This window comes from the organism of the source record quoted next, unplaced genomic scaffold (genome assembly GCF_019419815.1).
Source record: "Pyrus x bretschneideri cultivar Hongxiangsu unplaced genomic scaffold, Pyrus_bretschneideri_v1 Contig11, whole genome shotgun sequence".
NCBI lineage: Eukaryota > Viridiplantae > Streptophyta > Magnoliopsida > Rosales > Rosaceae > Pyrus > Pyrus x bretschneideri.
Window position 1 is genome coordinate 790194 of NW_025999402.1, and position 22029 is coordinate 812222.

Below are 22029 nucleotides of genomic sequence, written 5' to 3' on the forward strand. Positions count from 1 at the left end.
CGCGCGGACTGGAGCGCGGAATCTCAATCAAACATGACCACGAGTCTACGATCGTAACGTCAAAACAATCCCAGCCGTCCATTGGCCCCACATCCCACGGCTCCAAAACTCTAGGGTTATAGAACATTCTGGAATTCCAACCCCCCAAACTCTATATAAACCTCCTCGATACTCCTCTTCCTTTCATTCACCTTGCAAACCCTAGCAGCCACAGTTGTTTTTCGCCTTCTTTTTATTTCATTCACCGTCGACAAAACCCTAGATTGATACAATGGCCGGTAAAGGAGAAGGTCCGGCCATCGGAATCGATCTCGGCACCACATACTCATGCGTCGGTGTTTGGCAGCACGACCGTGTAGAGATCATCGCCAACGACCAGGGTAACAGAACCACCCCGTCGTACGTTGCTTTCACTGATACCGAGCGGTTGATCGGAGATGCCGCTAAGAATCAGGTCGCCATGAACCCCATCAACACCGTCTTCGGTAAGATCTGAGCTCCTTGTTCTTTCTCTTTCAGTAGAATATGGATCTGTATTGTTTATTTTGCTAGTTTCTGGATCTGTATTTTTGTTTAAATTATCTTATAGATCTGTATTTTTGTTTAAATTTAGCTTATAGATCTGTATTCTCTTAGTAGTATGCGTTTAGATCTGTTAATACTATTTGATTGCTTTTTGTTCATTGACTTTGTGAATGTGCATCGATTTGATTTGTGGTAGTGAGATTTATGGTTGCTGATTTAGATTGGATCTGTAGCTAACAATTTGGATCAGTGATTTGAAAGTTTTGAAATTTGCTTAGTAGATCTAGTAAAACAGGGTCTTAGTTCTGTAAAAGTATGACTATTTATTTGAAAATTAATTGAATTTTTTAATTAAGGTACATATCAATTGAAATGATGGAACCCAACTGATTATTTATTTGAAAATTATTTGAATTTTTTAATTAAGGTACATATCAATTGAAATGATAGAACCCAACTGATTCTTTATTAACATAGATCTTATCTGGAAAGCTAAATTTTTTGTACAATGATTGATCTGTTAAAAACGTGGATTAGTATTGAATAAGATTACTTGATCTGTTAAAAACATGGATTAGTTGTATAGATTAATATTTTAAATAATTGTTTTGATAGTATGCTTACAGTGATTTGTTTTAAACTAAAGATGCGTATGTTGATAATCTTTGATTTGTTAAAATTGCAGATGCTAAGAGGTTGATTGGTCGTAGAATTTCTGATGCCTCTGTCCAGAGCGACATGAAGTTGTGGCCGTTCAAGGTTACCTCCGGCCCTGGTGACAAGCCCATGATCGGAGTCTCCTACAAGGGAGAAGACAAGCTCTTTGCCGCCGAGGAAATCTCGTCTATGGTTCTCATCAAGATGCGTGAGATCGCCGAGGCCTACCTTGGCAGCACCATCAAGAACGCTGTTGTCACAGTCCCTGCCTACTTTAATGATTCCCAGCGTCAGGCCACCAAGGATGCCGGAGTTATTGCTGGAATCAATGTCCTCCGTATCATCAATGAGCCCACAGCTGCTGCCATTGCTTATGGTCTTGACAAGAAGGCCACCAGCGTTGGTGAGAAGAATGTCTTGATCTTCGATCTTGGAGGTGGTACTTTTGATGTGTCTCTACTCACCATTGAGGAGGGTATTTTCGAGGTCAAGGCCACAGCCGGTGACACACATTTGGGAGGAGAAGATTTTGACAACAGAATGGTGAACCACTTTGTTCAGGAGTTCAAGAGGAAGAATAAGAAGGATATCAGCGGCAACCCCAGAGCCCTCAGGAGGTTGAGGACATCTTGTGAAAGGGCAAAGAGAACCCTCTCTTCCACCGCTCAGACCACCATTGAAATCGACTCCCTTTACGAGGGTATCGATTTCTACTCCACCATCACCCGTGCCAGATTTGAGGAGTTGAACATGGATCTTTTCAGGAAGTGTATGGAGCCAGTTGAGAAATGTTTGAGGGATGCCAAGATGGACAAGAGCACCGTCCACGATGTCGTTCTTGTTGGAGGATCCACCCGTATTCCTAAAGTACAGCAGCTTCTTCAGGACTTCTTCAACGGCAAGGAGCTCTGCAAGAGCATCAACCCTGATGAGGCTGTCGCCTATGGTGCTGCCGTCCAGGCTGCCATTCTCAGTGGAGAGGGCAACGAGAAGGTCCAGGACCTTCTTCTGTTGGATGTTACCCCTCTTTCCCTCGGATTGGAAACTGCCGGAGGTGTCATGACTGTGTTGATCCCCAGAAACACCACCATCCCCACCAAGAAGGAACAGGTCTTCTCAACCTACTCCGACAACCAGCCCGGAGTCTTGATTCAGGTGTACGAAGGAGAAAGAACAAGAACCAGGGACAACAATTTGCTCGGAAAGTTCGAGCTCTCCGGAATCCCACCAGCACCCAGAGGAGTACCCCAGATCACTGTCTGCTTCGACATTGACGCTAACGGTATCTTGAATGTCTCCGCCGAGGACAAGACCACCGGACAAAAGAACAAGATCACAATCACCAACGACAAGGGCAGGTTGTCCAAGGAGGAGATTGAGAAGATGGTTCAGGAGGCTGAGAAGTACAAGTCGGAGGACGAAGAGCACAAGAAGAAGGTGGAGAGCAAGAACGCCTTGGAGAACTATGCCTACAATATGAGGAACACCATCAAGGACGAGAAGATTGGGGCCAAGCTGCCGCCGGCCGACAAGAAGAAGATCGAGGACTCGATCGAGACTGCCATCCAATGGTTGGACAGCAACCAGCTGGCGGAGGCCGATGAGTTTGAAGACAAGATGAAGGAGTTGGAGAGCATCTGCAACCCAATCATCGCCAAGATGTACCAGGGAGCTGGGGGCGACGGTGCCGGCCCAGTTGATGAGGATGATGCTCCACCTAGTGCCAGCGGCCCAGGCCCCAAGATCGAGGAGGTCGACTAAGTTTTTTGCTGCAGGGGTGAATGTCGTTTTTTGGGAATTATGAATTAGGTGTATGGGAACTTAATATTTTTATGTTTTATTTGGGGCCTTGAAATTATATATCAATGCCTATTTTTCTATTTTGCGGAACCTTTTATGTTGTGCCGCTGGTAAATTTTTGCCGGGGGCTTATTTTTTCAACTTTTTAATTTGTACTTTTTTAGCCAGTTTTAATGGAATATTCTTTTGGCTATAATTTTCTTTGTTTTGTTAGAATCTTTATTATACAAAAATAATTTATCAAATTTCTCTTAAATTGGAAAATTAAGTTTTTGAAATGGAACAGATTTCACCTCACATTTTTTCTTGGACACTTATTTTGACAAAAAAGGGTTAAAAGTTTGATTCTTGATGCTTATAAATTGATTCATGATGCTGATAAGGGAACAAATTTTAAGTTCGTAAGAAATACAGTACGTTGTAAGTTTGATTATTGACGCTTAAAAATTGATTCATGATTCTAATAAATTGCGTGATGAACAGAGAGAAATTGAAATGTCTGTGAGTCTTTCTATTACTCGAAAGGGTAGGTGATGAAGTAACCGGTTGATTTCCTTTTTTAAAAAATAGATACTGAGTAGTGACATGTATTTTGACGTTATATTAACTATACTGACGAACGAAAAGATAGGTAGGTGGTGAAGTAACCGGTTGATTTCCTTTAAAAAAAAAAAGATATTGAGTGTTGACACGTATTTTGACCTTTATATTGACTATAATGACGAACGAAAAGATGATGATCACGCAATTCCTTGACTCTTTAACCATCCATTTGCAATCCAATGGCACGGCATATCCGTGCGTGAACCAAAGTGTGGAGATACTGACTGAAGGCGGCAAGACTTGGAACCTGACATCAAAATACAACAGCCAACAAGGGGTCGCTTCAAAGAGGCCAGACGCCACCATTGACCTCTTCTCTGCCTGCCCTTACCCTTTTAGCCTTACTTGCCTCCGCCAACTCCCCTGACGGACGAAGGTTGTCAAATGCAACCCTATCAAGTCATACAAATCAAGTTGTGGATAAATCCTTCACCTACTAATTCCAAATTCAAAAAGAAAAGATTTACGAATTTACATTGTAACGAGCAACAACTACTTAGATCTTGATTAATTTGGTGATACACATTTTATACAAGAAAAATCAAAACTTGTGATATTTAATTTTCTATTTGTATAAGAAAAGTCGGAACTTGAGATATTTAATTTGGTGATATACATTTTATAAAAGAAAAGTCAGATCCTTGAAGAGTTAGCTGATATTCGTACAAAGTTAGTCTCTAATCGAGTTTTTCATGACTTAATGTAGCAAACCCTTAAAAATGGTGTCCTTGAATTATTTAGTTTTCCATTTCTTTGTACTAGACTAAAAAAGAGAAGTGGTCAAAGATCATCTAAACCCAACATTCCGTTACACGCTAAATAAAGTCACGCAATTACATTTTTAACTTTAAGTCTCTTCTAACATTGAAAAAAAAAATGCAACACTAGATTGTGAGCTGGTCGACGAGTTTCGTTCTTTAATACTATCATCATTGAAGTGAATAGGCTACATTTGTTACCAACTTATTTGACAGCTACTTTTTTGTTCATAGTTGATCACTGTTGACCGCATTTCTGTAACAATAACACCACCATGAACCGAAAATAACACAAATCACTTGTGCTTTTGGCGAATAAAGTGGAATTCCCACAACCCACAGCTTTTAGGAATATCCAATGATTCAAATACAAAACCCTAATGTCACGTCGCCTTCCCAAAAAATATCTCCTCTTTGAAATTCCCTCAATTACCCTGCGGCTGCCACAATTTTTATTCTCATCAGAAAGCAAAGTCATTGGTGTGAAGGAGTTAAAAACCCTAACAAGAACCTTCCATTTCGAGTGCCGACTTCATTATAAACAGTTTGTAACTCAAGTCGTTGTCCGGCTTTATAAAAAACGATTTGTAACTCAAGTCGTTAAGTGTGTACATTAAAGCAAGCAAGGTCTTGTATTTGCTTCTTTTCCCGAACAATAAGTCCCTCTTCGAATAAGTGGGTAGTGACAGCAATGCAAAATTGATAAGATATCATCCAAACGAAGAAGAATGCAATGATATGTAACTATGACACGTGTCCGGCTTCAAAGGATTTTGAAGTCTTGATCAAACAACCCTAAATGAAATAGGATGATTACACCTTTTTAATTTTTTAATATTTTTCTATCAACTGTTAGTGGTGTGTAAATAATATTAAAAAAATTAAAAAAGTGTAAGAGAAATAATTTGGGATGCATGAATATAATCTCTCATGAAATATTACAAAAAATATTCGTAAATCATATCCTAATTATTGAACTGATCAAATCAAATATAGAAAATGATATTGATAAATGATCATTTACGCAAGTGAGATTTGAAATAAATTGATCATTTCAGTTAATTTTTCAAAATATATTGGAATATGTGATCATGGATTCATTGGCACGATGCCCCTTCAATACAGAACCAATTCATACAACCACACACTCAGTTTTCTAAGCCATTGACACAAGCCATTGAAATATGTAATCATCTAAACCTAACATTCCGTTATACGTCAAATAAAGTCACGCGATTAAATTTTGAACTTTAAGTCTCTTCTAACATTAAAAAAAATGCAACACTAGATTGGGAGCTAGTTGACGAGTTTCGTGCTTTAATACCATCATCATTTAAGTGAATTGCAACCTTTGTTACCTACTCATTTGACAGCTACTTTTTTGTTCATAGTTAATCACTGTTGACCCCATTTCTGTAACAATAACACCACCATGAACCGAAATGAACTCAAATCACTTGTGCTTTTGGCGAATAAAGTGGAATTCCCACAACCCACAGCTTTTAGGAATATCCAATGATTCAAATACAAAACCCTAATGTCACGTCGCCTTCCCAAAAAATATCTCCTCTTCGAAATTCCCTCAATTACCCTGCGGCTGCCACAATTTTTATTCTTACCAGAAAGCAAATCCATTGGTGTGAAGGAGTCAAAAACTCCAACAAGACCTTTCATTTTGAATGCCAACTTCATTATAAGCGGTTTGTAACTTATGTCGTTGTCCGGCTTTATAAGAAACGATTTGTAACTCAAGTCGTTTTTCCCCAACAGAAAGTCCCTCTTCTAATAAGTGGGTGGTGACAGCAATGAAAAATTGATAAGATATCATCCGAACGATGAAGAATGCAAGATATGTAACTATGACACGTGTCCGCCTTCAAGGGATTTTTAAGTCTTGATCAAACAACCCTAAATGAAACTATTACAAAAAATATTCGTAAATCATATCCTAATTATTGAACTGATCGAATCAAATATCGAAAATGATACTAATAACTGATCATTTACGCAAGTGATATTTGAAATAAATTGATCATTTCAGTCAATTTTTCAAAAGACGCTGAATTATGTGATCATGGATTAATTGGCATCATGCCCTTCAATACAGAACCAGTTCATACAACCACACTCAGTTTTCTAAGCCATTGACACAGGCTATGAAAGTGAGAAAGCCATGTTCAATGGATCCACAAGGCAGATTAGTCTACAGTTTAACGACTTAACGGAATAAAAATCAAGAAGTTTTTGACAAATCTATATAAAAAAGAAAATAGTGAGAGTCAATTCATAACCGGATGCATAAATTAGTAGCAAAAACTGAAAAGACAAACGTGAGCAGCACATTTCTGTTTCCTTCATGCAATACGCTTTGATGGTACAACAGTTAGTAGAACAATGCCCCAAGCATGACAATAAACCCTTATAGACCTCTATAAATTGCCTAATTTTAAGTCAACATAAGATCATTGCCTCCGAGGTGAGGGCGTAGGCAAACACGAACCTCATGTTCTTCTGGCCCAGCGCGGAGTTTTGGAACCATAATCTCAAGCACAGAGCCTGGCCCGTCGTAATAAGCTTCTATGTTAGCGTCTTCAGGAATGCGGGTGGCAAGCGGGATTTCTCTGACAAACTCGCCTGGGGAACAATGCTCAGAGGCTGGATCCGTAAGCATGAAAGTCCGATCATGTCTCTTGATGTATGGCAAGCGAGATGTGCTTATACAAGATACCTTAATGATGCCTTGAGTAAAAGTATTCCTCCAAGAAACTTTCACCCTTTGAAGATCAACAAAGGGTAAGCTGATGATGATTAAATAACCTGCATCATCCTCGTAGATTGTTTTTGCAGCTGTAACAGGCCCGTAGACGTTCTTCATTACACCACTAAATTGATTTGGCCATTGCACCTCATTTGGGTGGGTTTCCGTATCTGGGATTCGATCGGACGGAGGATTAACAGCCAGGTAGCAATCGTCATCATTCCCGTGGGGGAAAAACTCCTTCCTCCTCTTGCTGACAGGAGATAGGTCCATTCCATCAGAATTGTTGTTGTTAGATGGCTGGGTAGACAAATTGAGCCCAGACCCATTCAGAAGTTTCCTTGAGTGGGAATTGGGCGCACTCTTTATTGCTGCAGGTGGCCTCTCAAGCTCGAAATCTGTATTCGGAAGGTTTCTCCAAGAACTAAAATCCCCTGCTTCCATAGGAATTGTGAAGTTCACATCCCTCCCAGTCAGTTCCATCCACCGTTTACGGTCTTCTTCATCAAGACCAATGAGATTAGGTGACCGAACAAGCTCAACCCCATGCACACACTGGGGGTTTGAAAGACCCCTATAATGCTTCCGCTGCATCCTGTGAGATCGAACAAAACCCTTGTCGACGCTAAATGGAAACAGACGCTCCCCTTGGCGGGAATGCCCATTCATGTAGCTCCTTAGCTGCATCTTCCCCAAAGCATTCTCAGGCCTCTCCTTGAAAACCCACATGTACATGTTCTCCATGTCATGCTGAACCATGAAAACATCAAGCTTGAGATCAGATTTCTCAAACCCAGAAACACCATTACTGTCCCGGACGATTTTGGCCTTTGACTTCTCATTCAATGCGGGCTTGAAGTAAAAACTGAAGAAGAACCAAGCGCCCCATATGCTGTCTACTCGCTTGGCGCATTTCCGTCCAACCCTGGGCATTGTTAGCAAACTCTCAGGTCTCATACACCTGTGGGCCAAGGCCAACATCTAGAATATCACAAGCGTCTGAATTCCACGAAGGTGGAGGTGGGCTGCGCTCGGCTGACAGGGGCAAATTTATATCAGGGGGGCCGGAAAGTATGATCTGTCGATTCATCTCCAAATCCAATTCGTCGTGAGAGGAAGCGCTGGAATCCATGGACAAGAGCGTGGACGGGTGGTGATTCTCCATTGACAGGGACGTGAGCATCGAATCTCCCGTTTCAGCTGAACAGCTCCTGGGTGGGGATTGTTGCTGGTGGATTGAATATTGCCATTTTTCCAAAAACAATTCAAAGAAGGAACAACATCATATCAATCAATCCCCACTGTATCTCCCCTCCATCAAAACCCTAGATTTATCAAACCAGATGAGAATTTCCTCACACACCCACATCAAATATTCAACAATATAAAACAAGATTCAATACCCCCAATAAATAAATTATAAATAGAAATAGAATTTCAGAAGAACTGATGGTCCATAATTTAAATTCAATCACAGAGGGAGACAGATAAAAACGCTATACAAAAAATGTATCTAACCCTAGCCCAAGAATCTCCTGAATTCCACCAAACCCAGGTGGAAGACACTGAATCATAACCATCAAATCCATGATTTTTTTTTTTTTTTAAAGCACAAATTTTACAAAAACAAAGGGGCTAAAAATCCAGAGGACCCAGAAGACCCAGAAGCAGAAAAACGAAGCAGGGATCCTGAAAGCGATTACCTTTTGGGATAAGCATCGGGAAAGCGGAAGCAAGAGGGAACTCCAGAGGCGACCATGATGCTCATCTCCAGCATATCATCAACTACCATGTTTGCTCTTCTTCCACTTTTAATTATTTTTAATTTATCTGTAATTTTTAATTGTTAATTTAATTCAATTTTTGGGTTAGTTTGCCGTCCGAAAATACAGAGACATTAGGGGGAGGGTGAAAGAAAAATTGGATTTAGGGTTTGTTGGTTGGGGGAGGGTGGGTTGGGGAAGGGGAATGGGATTGGGAGTAGGAAGGGAAACCAGAGACATGTGGGAGCATCTACTTATAGATTAAGAGGTGGTGGGTTAACGCCCCCGTTTGGGTTTCCGTTACCGCCGTGAAGGTGCTTGCACTTTTGGCTTTATTTATTTCATTTTTTTTTTTTCCAAATTGTGTACTTTCTTTGGTTTTTTATTTATATATATATATATATATTTTTTTTTTTTTTACTTTTTGAAGTGTTAATTCACTGAATTTAATCTAGAATTTGTAAGAGTTTTGTTATTCACACACTTATTTTTACTGTTCCACATCATTCTTAATTTTCAATTGTCGGATTAAATGAATTAAAGAACATCAAATAACAGAAATTAGAAAAAGTGTGTGAGAGTTAAAAATGAGTATGTGGATAGCTTCGTCCATTTATAAAGAATTAATTGTACATACAACCATTTTCTTTTCATTGACAAATTCAAGATAATATTATTTGTATTATTTGCGAACGAATATAACTTTATTTATTATGTTTTATTGTCATGATATGAGTTAACTCAAGTATCTTTTACTATTATTTATTCGGTATTTTGAGGTTAGTCAAGTTAGATAAAGTAGTGTGTTTCTACATCCATATTTAAATGCTTTTTTTGTATGTTAGATCAATTTAAAAAAAAAGTTATTTGTAAATAAAATTTGTATTTAATTTACAAGTTAAACTATAAAAAGAAGAATCTAAACTTAGGTGTAGAAAACGAGCACATTGGTCTTTAGCAAAATTTGGCTACACCCATGTCAATTGGTTAAACCAAACAACTTGAAGAAATGTAAATGTTGATGCTAGTTGGAATTCGATAACGAAAAAGGGATATATTGCCATCGTATCAGAGGCTCCAATGGAAGATTTATCGCTGCCAGAAGACAAAGTGTTACGACTTCGGGAGTACAGGAGGCTGAGGCAAAGGCGGTTTTAGAGGGGTGCAAGCTTGCTAATCATTTGGAGTTAAGCAATATTATTGTCGAGTCAGATTCGAAAGAAGTGGTTTCTAGCTTATGTACTTCCATTTATAACGGTAGGTGGGAAGCGTTTCCAGTACTATGGAAAGCAATGCAGCTGAAGGCGTCTTTCCAATAGTGTAGATGGTCTTGGGTCCCCCGCTCCGCCAATTTGGTGGCAGATAGATTAGCTTCTGTGAAGAACTCTGAGCAATTATACTTGGATCGAAAGATCTCCATCTTCGATTGTACATATTCTGAACAAGGATGGCCTACCATGTCCACACTAAGTTTTGTTTTCTTTGAGGGATTCGGGGTGACATGAGGTTATTTACCGATGTCGGTCCGTGACCCTGTATCACTTGGTAGTTAGGTGGCTTTTTTATTGTAGGTTGTGTTAGTCCTCTGTGTGGGCTTTCCTGTTGTAGTTTGGCTGTGCCCTGGTGTATTTCCAATTTACCAAAAAACAAAAAAAAAAACAACTTGAAGAAATAGGAATTCGGATTCTCTTTCTTATAATTCCAGAGATTCGTGAATCGTGTTCGTTCATTGTATATTGTGCGATCATAAATTAGTTTAAATATTTTTATTTAAAATTAAGCTCAAATAGTACTTGACGAAAACATGACATACAATATACGATAAATGAACATGATTCATGAATCCTTAAGATCCTCACCAAAAGAATCCAAAAAGGATCCTGTTGGAAGAAATAGACAATTCACATGCTTAAACTGTTTCACTTTATTAAGATAATTCAGCATGTGTTATCTTAATAAGAAACACTTAAATGTCACAATAATGAAGTGTTGACTTCTATTTTACCTTGGTCTTATCATTCTAACTCTTCTCTCTCTCTCTCTCTCTCTCTCTCTCTCTCCCTCTCCCCTAATATATCTACAATAGTTACCATTTTATTTTGAAAATTCTTTTCATGCATTTTTTTTTTTTGTTTTGGATAGACCGGTATTGTTAGTGGATTAACTTAGAAAAAAAGAGAAGCTAGTCTATGAGAATTAAACTCACTTCAAGGTATATAGGCATAATTGCTTTCAGCATAATTGTTTTCCACCACTACGGTAAAGCGTTATTTGTTTTTCATTTATATTTTACTAGCATATGCCTATATATTTTGTGTGTGTGAATATTTTTAAAATGGGAAAGAGAGAGGGTGAGAGGGAAAGTGGGAGCGGGAGTGGAATTAGATTACTGACCATAAAAAAAAATTTGTAATAGAAGACCAAATAGTCATTCACCCTCTTTTGGTTGACAAATGGAGTTTTATTAATAAGTATTGCTAGAGAGATCAAAATTTTAAACTAAATTTGCAAACCAAATGATGTGTCACTATTTAGAAATAAGCACGTTAATCAATATTTAAATAACAATCATCAACAACCGCATAATTTGATTTGCAAATTTAGTTTAAAAAATTTGATGCCTCTAGCATTATTCTTTTCTTAATAGTAGTTTAGATTAATAACTACCAATTACTATTGTTCATATCAAATAGAAATGTAGCATATCCGTTCCCATAAAGGTCATAACCGTAAAAATTAGTTATATTTATCTCTATTAATTAATGAAACCCTCTTTGTCAACCAAAAGAGGGTGAAAAAACTACTTAGTCTTCTATCACACAAAAAAAATTATGGGCAATAATGTAATTTCACAAGTTCAAATTTTATTGTTTTTTATCGAAGCCTCACCTACAGGTAATGTTAGAATACTTCCAATACTAAAAAAAAAAACAAAAATAAAAATCTCTCACTCCCCCACGTTCTCTCTCTCTCTCCCTCTCTCCTTCCCATTTTCTAAAAAAATGTGTTCATACACACAAAGTGTGCAGACAAATGCTAGTAATTACTAAATTAATTATCGGGTATTGCCCATAACAATACAACTAAGTAACAAAGTCTCATTAATTAACAAGTTATCTATTCCATCAATAAATAATATTTTTTTTCTTATAATTAATGAAACAAATGTTTGATTACATGATGTCAAGCAACATTAACAAAAAATTATGAATGAAAGTAAAATATTATCAACCTAAGCATAAAACATCGACATCGACATCCAAAACCAAAAACTATGATTAAAAAAAATAAAAATAGTCTATAACCAAACAATATTGAAATATAGGCATAGCTTTTAGTTTTGGATGCGGGTGTTATGATTAAATTCTTGATTTGATAGTATTTTATTTTTACTATAATTAAAGAAAGAACAACATATTAGATAATTGCATCTCCTGTCCCGAAACACGATCTTTAAACCCTAAATCAAGAATCTGGTATTGGGAAACCATGAACTCGCAACTTAATACAAAGAATGATGTAAAATCCTTGATGTGTTAACATTAAGTTTCGACATTGTGGGAAATAAAAAATAAAAAAAAATTCTAACCATCTAGAACGAAAAACAAAGAAAAATCTTTTGTCTTCGGCACTCATATTTGGTCTTTATTTGTCTCCTCTCTCTCTCTCTCCTCTCTTATTACTCATGTTTTTATGCAAAAATTGTCGCCATCAAAGTAGTCGTTGGGATAATCACTGTTTTTTGGGCTCACGTCCATAGCCAAACACAAAGGTTTTGGCTCCACTTGTCACTTCGATATGGGTTTGAAGCGCATGAAAGCTCTTACGTTGTGCCGGGTTTTGGTTTAGTCAGTAAGGTACTATGGTTTTAGTTGGTACGAAAATATGGCTATCATCGGGATACATACTGGTAGTACTGTCTCGTCCCTTTAGTTTGATTTTGTTTAATAGTTTTCAGAAAACTCACTGGGAGTTTGATGGTTTTGGTTTTCCTGCTTACGAGAGTTCTTTCATTTTAGTTTTTTCTTGGTGTGCTGGATCTCTTTCATATCTATGTGTGAAATGGTGAAGATGCTTGATTTGCTGAGTTTACTTAAATTGGTGTTCTGGAGCCATAGTGGTGATTAAGTGATGTTCGATCCATGGTATATCATACTGCACGTCTCAACATGATTTAAGAGTTTTTTTGTTCTCACATAATCACTGTAGGATATAAGAAAAGAAAACATAAGAAATACATCGTTTGATTGATTGAATGAACTTTTAAAGATTCCTAATCGATCGAGTTTCTTCATTCCAAACACTACATATGTTTGTTAAGGAATCGATATGATCATTAATTTACTATGTGTGGCTCTCAACTCAAAGAAGAAAGTGTTGTCTTACCAGTCCATCTCCCCTTTTAGAATTTAGTGGTGGGCGTGGCTAACAGTTTTTGTTTGAGGGACCTCCCGGCCACTCCCCCCAAACACCCATAGATCTATCATCCCACCCAACGAAAAAAGTGGCATAGCTTTTTTTTATATATAATGTTCAACGTTGTGGTGCACATTCAATATTTTTTTCAACTTTTGTTATGGTTCACGTAACAAAAGATAAGGCTCTTCTCACGTGTTCGGTATGTGTATAATTCACATCTTGCTCATCTTGTGATTGATCCTATGAAGCAATACAATATCGCTATCATAGATAGCTTTAGTGGGCAAAATAAATAATACATGTACATTATTATTGCAGCATCTCATACCAACAATACAACGACATGTGTAAATTTTACACTACACAACGTCGTATCATTGACACAAAACGTCATAATAATTGTGTATAGATGCCATCCAAGTCCATCTTCCTAATGGGATCACATTTGATGAAACAAATATTGTATAATTGCATTTGTCCCACATATGCAATAATGTGCGATAATGGCTTCATGGTCCATTAACTGCAAAAAGCAAATAGTCACAAGCAAACACAGTTTCCTCATATGCTTACCACATAAAACTATATTTCAATTTTATAGTGTTATTAAGTACAGAATCATCTACATTTTTTTTTATCTAGGGTGCAAAGTTTTGTTACTCCAATCCAATTATCACACCAGCTCATCTACACCTTTACTTTTTTTATTTATTTGTTTTTCCCCTGGCTTTTTCTCAGCCTTTTTTTTGGAGTCAAATTCAAAGACGCAAGCAAATAGAATACATGCAATAATGTAAGGTTCATATTAAGTACATCCCACCTGGTCTGAGAAGGACTTACGTAGTACAAGTTTATCAACAAAAATAAAAGGAAAATTAATGAAAAAATAGTTTGAAAATTTTAAGTTTTAATGATAAAGACAAAATAAAGGGTAAAGTGAATAGTACCAAGATTGACTTTTTAGTGTAAAAATGTAATTTTTCGTTAAAATGAACAGTACTATGAGCTTTTCGTTAAAATTCGTAAAAATAAATTCTAATATTGCTAATCTTTTCACTATGAATAAAGTAGAATGGGCACTATTACATCGAGTTGCTTGACAAGATAGTTGTGGCCGGTGGCGAAGCACAGAGGTGCAAGGAGGTACGACTGCACCTTCAGTTATCAAATGAAATTAGTCAAAGGTGTGCATTTATAGGCTCATGCTAAAGTTTCAATCAACTCCTGTCAATAGAAGCGAATACAATAAAAAATATTCTATTGTATAGATGTATAGATTTTTGAGAGATACATACTTATATTCGGATTTGGATCCTCTTCGGATCCCCTCCCTAGGGATTTCGGGAAACAAGGCATAAAAACCGTTCATCAAAGATCGTGAGATCATAATTAAATATTTTTTACGCAAAACGAGATTGTTTTATTTTTAAAAATATAAAAAGAATTTAATTGTGGCCGCATGATCTTTGATGAACGGTCTTTGTACCTTGATCCCTAGGATCCCCAAGGAGGGGATCCGTAGAGGATCCAAATCCCTTATATTCGCTCCTAAGACCCACATTTTCGCCCTTCTGTTAAGCTATTGCTTCTCTGCTGCGGCACCGCTACATTTTGCTTCTCTGCTGCGGCGGTTCTGCGTGTTGCCCTTTTTTTTTAGGGTAAAGTACAAAAAACTACCTTAACTATTGCGGTCATGACAGTTTCATACCTCATCTTTTAAAATTAACAATGTCATACCGCATCTTACGAATTTGTGACAATGTCATACCTCCGTCAATTTTTTTGTTAGTTTTTCTGTTAAATACTGACGTGGCAATAGACGGGGACCACTTTCTATTAAAAAATTAATAAAATATTATTAAAAACTAAAAAAAAATATTTAATATTTTTTAAATATTAAAATAATAAATAAAATTAAAATTAAAAAAAAGTGTAAAGTACAAAAAACTACCTTAACTATTCGGATCACGACAGTTTCATACCTCATCTTTTAAAATTGACAATGTCATACCGCATCTTACGAATTTGTGACAATGTCATACCTCCGTCAATTTTTCTGTTAGTTTTTCTGTTAAGTGCTGACATGACTTGATTTGTGACCTACTTTCTATTAATAAATTATTAAAAACTAAAAAAATAATTATTTAATATTTTTTAAATATTAAAATAATAGTAAAAGGTCGGAAAAAAAAAAAACCCTCATTTCGTCCCTCCCCTCCCCCCTCCTCCCCCCTCTCTCCTCTCTCCTCTCCCCATCTTCATCTTCTTCCCCCACCTGCAAATCCCAACCGAAAAAAAAAAAAAAAAAATCCAATTTGTCTTCCCCCCACACTCGCACTCAATTTCCCCACACCTACACCCATACCCACACCCACACTCTTCTCCCTCCTGCAACTGGAAAAAAAAAAAAAAAAAACGGGATCTCGTCGGTGGGAAGATGGGTGCACAAAGAAGGTGGAGGATGGGTGCGGAAGAGGATGTGGAGAATGGATGAAAGTGGTGGATTTGGGGTTTGATGGGTTTTCAAAAAAATAATTTTTTTTTTCCTTCTTCTTCTTCCTTCTTCTTCCGCAGGGGAGTTGATGGTTTTTTTAAAAAAAAAAAAAAAAAATTTCCTTCCTCCTTTTTTTCCTCTTCTTCTTCTTCCTCCTCCTTCTCCTTCTCCTTGTCCTTCTCCTTCTTCTTCTTCCGCAGGGGGTGTTGATGGGTTTTCAAATTTGTTTTTTATTTTTTCTTCCTCTTCTTCTTCTTCCTCCTCCTTTTCTTCCTCTTCTTCTTCTGCCTCCTTCTCATTCTCCCTTCTTCTTCTTCCGCACCGATAGGGGGAATTTTTTTTTTCCTTCCTTCTTTTTTGTCCTCTTCTTCTTCTTCTTCTTCTTCTTCTTCCTCCTCCTCCTCCTCCTCCTCCTCCTTCTCCTTCTTGTTCTTCAGCAGGAGGTTGTTGGGTTTTCAAAAAATTTTTATTTTTTTTATTTTTTTGGGTTTGCAAGTGGGGGGAAGAAAATGAAGATGGGGAGAAGAGAGAGGAGGTGTGACATCCCACATCTCCCAGGGGAGTGATCCTTATATGTATATTCTCATCCCTACCTAGCACGAGGTCTTTTGGGAGCTCACTGGCTTCGGGTTCCGTAGGAACTCCGAAGTTAAGCGAGTAGCGCACAAGAGCACTCTCAGGATGGGTGACCTATCGGGAAGTTCTCATGTGAGTTCCCAGAAACAAAACCGTGAGGGCATGGTATCGTGCTACGGTGGTGGAACGGGCCCAGGAAGTGATCCGCCCCGGGCCGGGATGTGACAATTTGGTATCAGAGCCTAACCCTGGTCGCGTGTGTGCCGACGAGGACGTCGGGCCCCTAAGGGGGGTGGATTGTGACATCCCACATCGCCCAGGGGAGTGATCCTTATATGTATATTATCATCCCTACCTAGCACGAGGCCTTTTGGGAGCTCACTGGCTTCGGGTTCCGTAGGAACTCCGAAGTTAAGCGAGAAGGGGGCTAGAGCAATCCCATGATGGGTGACCCACTGGGAAGTTGCTCATGAGTTCCCAAAAACAAAACCGTGAGGGAATGGTAAGCCCAAAGCGGACAATATCGTGCTACGGTGGTGGAGCAGGCCTGGGAAGTGATCCACCCTGGATCGGGATGTGACAAGAGGGGGGAGGGGGAGGGGAGGGACAAACTGATGGTTTTTTTTTCCTCTGCTTTTATTATTATTTTAATATTTAAAAAATATTAAATAATTGTTTTTTAGTTTTTAATAATTTTTTAATAGAAACTATGTCCCGAATCAAGCCACGTCAGAACTTAACAGAAAAATTGACGGAGGTATGACATTGTCACAAATTTGTAAGATGCGGTATAACATTGTCAATTTTAAAAGATGAGGTATGAAACTGTCGTGACCCTAATAGTTGAGGTAGTTTTTTGTACTTTACCCTTTTTTTTATAATTTTACTTTTATTTATGATTTTAATATTTAAAAATATTAATATTTTTTTTAGTTTTTAATAATATTTTATTAATTTTTTAATAGAAAGTGGTCCCCGTCTATTGCCACGTCAGCATTTAACAAAAAACTAACAGAAAAATTGACGGAGGTATGACATTGTCACAAATTCGTAAGATGCGGTATGACATTGTCATTTTTAAAAGATGAGGTATGAAACTGTCATGACCGCAATAGTTGGGGTAGTTTTTTGTACTTTACCCTTTTTTTTAACACCCGGATCAAAACAACAGTCATTTTGAACCTTGGAAACAAAATGAAACGGCAATTCCCCGCTCCCATCACCGTTCTATCTCCTTCCAATTGTTCAATTCAGTTTCCTCAATTTGTCATTTTTGATTGATTAGTTGGAAACATATGTTTTCACACACCCATGAATCTTCCAAAGGAATTGGTGAAGATCGGGAGGCGTGGAAGCTACAAATTAGTGTATAAGCTTCTTATATTGAATTTGGTGTTACCAATTGCAACCACTTCGGTAGATTGAGCATTTTTTGCTATGAATACAATCAAAACACCACTGTGTAACGAAATAGGAGATCAATAGTTGAGTGATAGTTTGATTGTTTACATCAAGAGAGATGTTTTTGCATTTATTGATAATGAGCCTATTATGCGACATTTTTATGATGTGAAATCTCTCCAGCAACAGTTGTAACTTGTTTGTATTGATAAATTATAAACGACAATAATATTGTCTACTATCTAAAAAGATTTAATTGTCTACATTTTTTTTGAACCTTGACCCTTTAAAATTATGTATCTTCTCTCGTTAATTTCTAGCTTCGTCAATGGTTGCGGGATGCGAGTAACTAGTTGGCTAGCACAATACAATCGATCAACTGACCACTCATGTCCCCAAGATTTGTCTTATTTGTATAATTAAATGTCCTTGTACCAAACATTTTTGTGCGTTATAACTTATCAAATTATGAATCAAAACTTTTTGTTTACATAATGATATATTTAAACTAAAGGGTGAAAGAATAAATTAGTATCGAAATTGTGATTCAATTGATTCGAACTTAAAATATCTCAGATATAAGTGATTCAACATTTTCACGTAACAAACAGCCCTGAGTAGAACTTATGATTCACAAAACGTAACATGGATATATGATAGGAGCACATAGTTTTACATGATCTATGAGTATGAGCAGATTCCTGGAAAATATGGAAAAGTATAAGTGCAGTCTCATCAGGACAAACACTTTATAGGCAGGCACCGACTCAAAAGTTTAAGGACAAGGATTGTCTACCCTTCCACTTTCGGTATCTTTTTGTACCCTCCTGTTTTGTGTGGTCATGGTTAAACCACGTCAACATTTTATATTATTTTTTATAAGATAATACGACAAAAAATGAATAGTAATATAAAATATTGACGTGATTTAACCGTGACCACACAAACAGAAGGACACGGAATGACACCTGAAGTGAGAGGGCAGACAATCCTTGTCCAAAGTTTAATGGGAACACACGACACAGACCATAAAAACCCTAGAAAAATTGTTGAGGGCACAAACAAAGGGGAATGAAACTGGATCTTCAATAATTTCCACTTTAAATTAAAAAATTAAATGGTTTCTTTTATTTAATCATGAAAATGCAGAATAATGGCCACATATGTCTGTGACTCTGTATAAAAGCCAGCCTCAGATATCACCTACTGTATAATTCAGGTGCCTTCTGTTTGTGAGAGTACAGTGGAAGTGTGCGTGGAACAGTGGAACTTACCTGTCAAGAGTCGAGTTCCTTCTTCCAGGCACGTACGAGGAAAATGTGGAACATGGGACCGCCTGGCTCTTTTAGTGATTAATTTAATTATTTTTAAAAGCAAGTATGTTCTTGTTACTTAACATTACAATCTAATGTTAATCATCTTTACTTGTAAGTAAGAAGTGTTAGATTTGATTTTCGTCAAAGGCAAATTTGAACCACATTATTGCTAGCTCATTGTAAAGATTAGTCCATTCCCCCCACCCTTTTATTATAGATAATATCGTTTGTTAAAAAAAAAATAAAAAAAAAAAAAAAGTAGGTTCATTTCACTTGTATGTTTGAATTTCTGAGTTTTCAAAATTTGACTTCGATTTGGAATCAATACAAATCAAGTCAAATCTTTATAAAATGATATGATTTTGAAACTATATCATTTCATTTCTTCAACATGATTAGCAAACAGTTTTTAGATTTAGTTTCTAAAATAAACGAAGAAGAAAAAACTTAATACAACACCATAATTATGAAACGATTTCTTAACAAGAGTACGAAGAAAGTTGAAGTGGAATATCATGATGTTTGTTGGTAGAAACCTTGTGAGCATCTCCACCAGTTGGTGGAGGGCAATAGCAATTGGAGAGCAACGACAATAAAGTTGCCTCACTATTCACTCTAAACAGTAAATATTTTTGTGCGAGTCCATTCGTTTGAAAGGAGGAAGGACAAGGGCAAAGGTGATTACTATTCACAAACATATTTTTTTTTTTTTTAATGTTTTCTTCGTCATAACTCCACATATCATTATTGTCGTAATTTTATACGTGTAATTTGTAAGTGTGTTGAACTATGTAAGATTTTTAAAGTGTGAATTTGTAAGTTTTAATTTTTTACATAATTTTTTATAGTTAATTAATCCTAACTGTTGAACTGAACAATTTTTTGAAATTAAAGGTGATGAGTCGATTTTAAACTATATATTTTACCCTATTCTTAGTATTATTTTATTGGTTATTTTGTGAGAAGTTTGATACTTTGAATTATATTTCCAATGTAGGACATTCGACTTTCTCTAGAGCAATACATGATGAAACAAACGATTTTGGAGTGATTCAAATGGGTGGATGTTCATGTATCTCTCAACTTATTCATAGTCAAAGTTTCATAATTTTCTACCCAACAGTTCATTTATGGCAATGAAATAAAGGAGTGGCGCGCAATACTGTCAAAGTGACGTTTTGGGTTTATTTGGGCTTTTTGACATCTTTGGGTTCAAGGCCTTCTGTAATTATGTTCGGGAGATCTCAAGCTTTAATTCAAGTCATTTTGAGCCTGTTTTGGAGTCCTGGAAGTCTAAAACGTGGCTAATTTGTGGCAGAGCAAATTTCCCAAAGTCAGAATAGAAATGCATTTCCTAGTTATCTTATTTTATTATGTTTCCTAGTTTTTAGAAGATATTTTCTCAAGAAGTTTAATTATGTAGTAATATAAATAAGACTTTTTAGCTATTAGGGTTTTTTAGGGGGGAGAGAGAGGAGAAGAATGCATAATATTTTGGAGAACTTTGCTAGGCTTTGACGATTTGTATTTCAAGGTGTTTTCTATCCTTATTTTTAATAATATTTTGTTTTATGATTGTTCTTAACTAATTTCCATTTGCTAGGGCGAGGCCACGAGTCTTAGCAAGAATATGTAGTTTCTTTTTAATTTACTTATGATATTATGCATGCAGATTTGAATTATTAATCACCGGTTTAAACTATCTAATTATCTTAATACTTAGCTACCATTAGGATCTTTATAAAAGTAATTTGATGCAATTTTGGAAGAAGGCTCGGTCCCTAAAATTCACGAAGGCTTCTTGTGGTTAATATGTGCAAGTTCACTTAAGATGAATATCACATCTTAAGAGTTGTATGGTTTTACAAAAGGTTTCACAAAGCTTAATGAGTCATGCATGTTTAGATTTGATTTGAATACCACATACGGGTTGCATATTTGATATACACTCTATGTTGGGGGTCTAAGTAGGCATACTTTAAGAAAACCTAACCTTCAAAATATGCATGTGTAATTCATAAGTAATTGGAAGAATTACATAGGATTGTTAAGGTGACAGCGGAACCCTATGCTTTTACAATTTAATTTTCAAAAATTGTTTTCTTTTAGTTTATTTGATTTTGTCACTTTATTTAATTATTTTCTATTAAATTCGTTTTTATTATTTAAAATCACAAAATCAATTTTTTCCAAAACTTTGTTTTAAGTAATTAATTAAGATTTGGTTTGATACAAATTACTCATTCAATCCCTGTGGAGAACGACCTTACTTGAGCTGCTATACTACAATTACCTTGTACTCTTGCATGTATTTAAAGTGTTTTTATCCTTACTTTTGCAGTGGTAAAAATCCATATCAAAAGGCTCACAAAGAGCCCTGTGGGTGGGGAAGTGGGAGAGCTGGTGAACATTTCATGGAGTGTAACAGACAATAGCAACTCTAGGCCTTACGTGAGGGGTAGGGATGGGCAACTGGTTATGGCGGGCGGGTAATCACGGTTATTTACCTATAACCGTTTATATTCATACCCGCATAACCGTTTACCCGTTGGGTAATTGCATAAATGGTTATACTCATACCCATAACCGTTTATAAACGGTACGGTTAACCATACCCATAACCGTGTACCCATTTAACCATAACCGTTTACCCATTTAACTATAACCATTAACCCATTTACCCGTTTATCTTTTTTTTTTTTTTTTTAATATACCCATTTACCCTTTTTTTCACCCGTCTACATGTTTTTTTAACAACTTGAAAATTACAAAAGAAAAATTTGTCATAATTTTCGTTTTCTGGCAATTAAACACCGTTATAGGTACATTAGCATGCATTTCCCTATTTTAGACGATTAGACATAATAAACATGTAACATGTATGGGATACATAGAAAAGTATTGGATACAAAACACGTAATATGTATGGGTCAACGAAGACATAATAACTAAGTAGATT

At 36.7% G+C, this 22029-nt stretch overlaps 1 protein-coding gene and 1 non-coding gene across 2 annotated transcripts; one reads left to right on the forward strand and one right to left on the reverse strand.

Annotated features, from left to right (window-relative positions):
• Positions 1–207: 207 nt before the first annotated feature.
• Positions 208–3178, forward strand: LOC103931072 (heat shock 70 kDa protein 1). Its single transcript, XM_009340486.2, has 2 exons — positions 208–485; positions 1211–3178. The coding sequence occupies exons 1-2, from the start codon at positions 272–274 to the stop codon at positions 2941–2943; spliced, it is 1947 nt and encodes a 648-aa protein (XP_009338761.2). The 5' UTR covers positions 208–271; the 3' UTR covers positions 2944–3178.
• Positions 3179–6616: 3438 nt separating this feature from the next.
• Positions 6617–8281, reverse strand: LOC103931071. The gene has a single exon (XR_007254235.1). It is a non-coding gene; the product is annotated as an uncharacterized LOC103931071 (transcript).
• Between the last annotated feature and the right edge of the window lie 13748 nt (positions 8282–22029).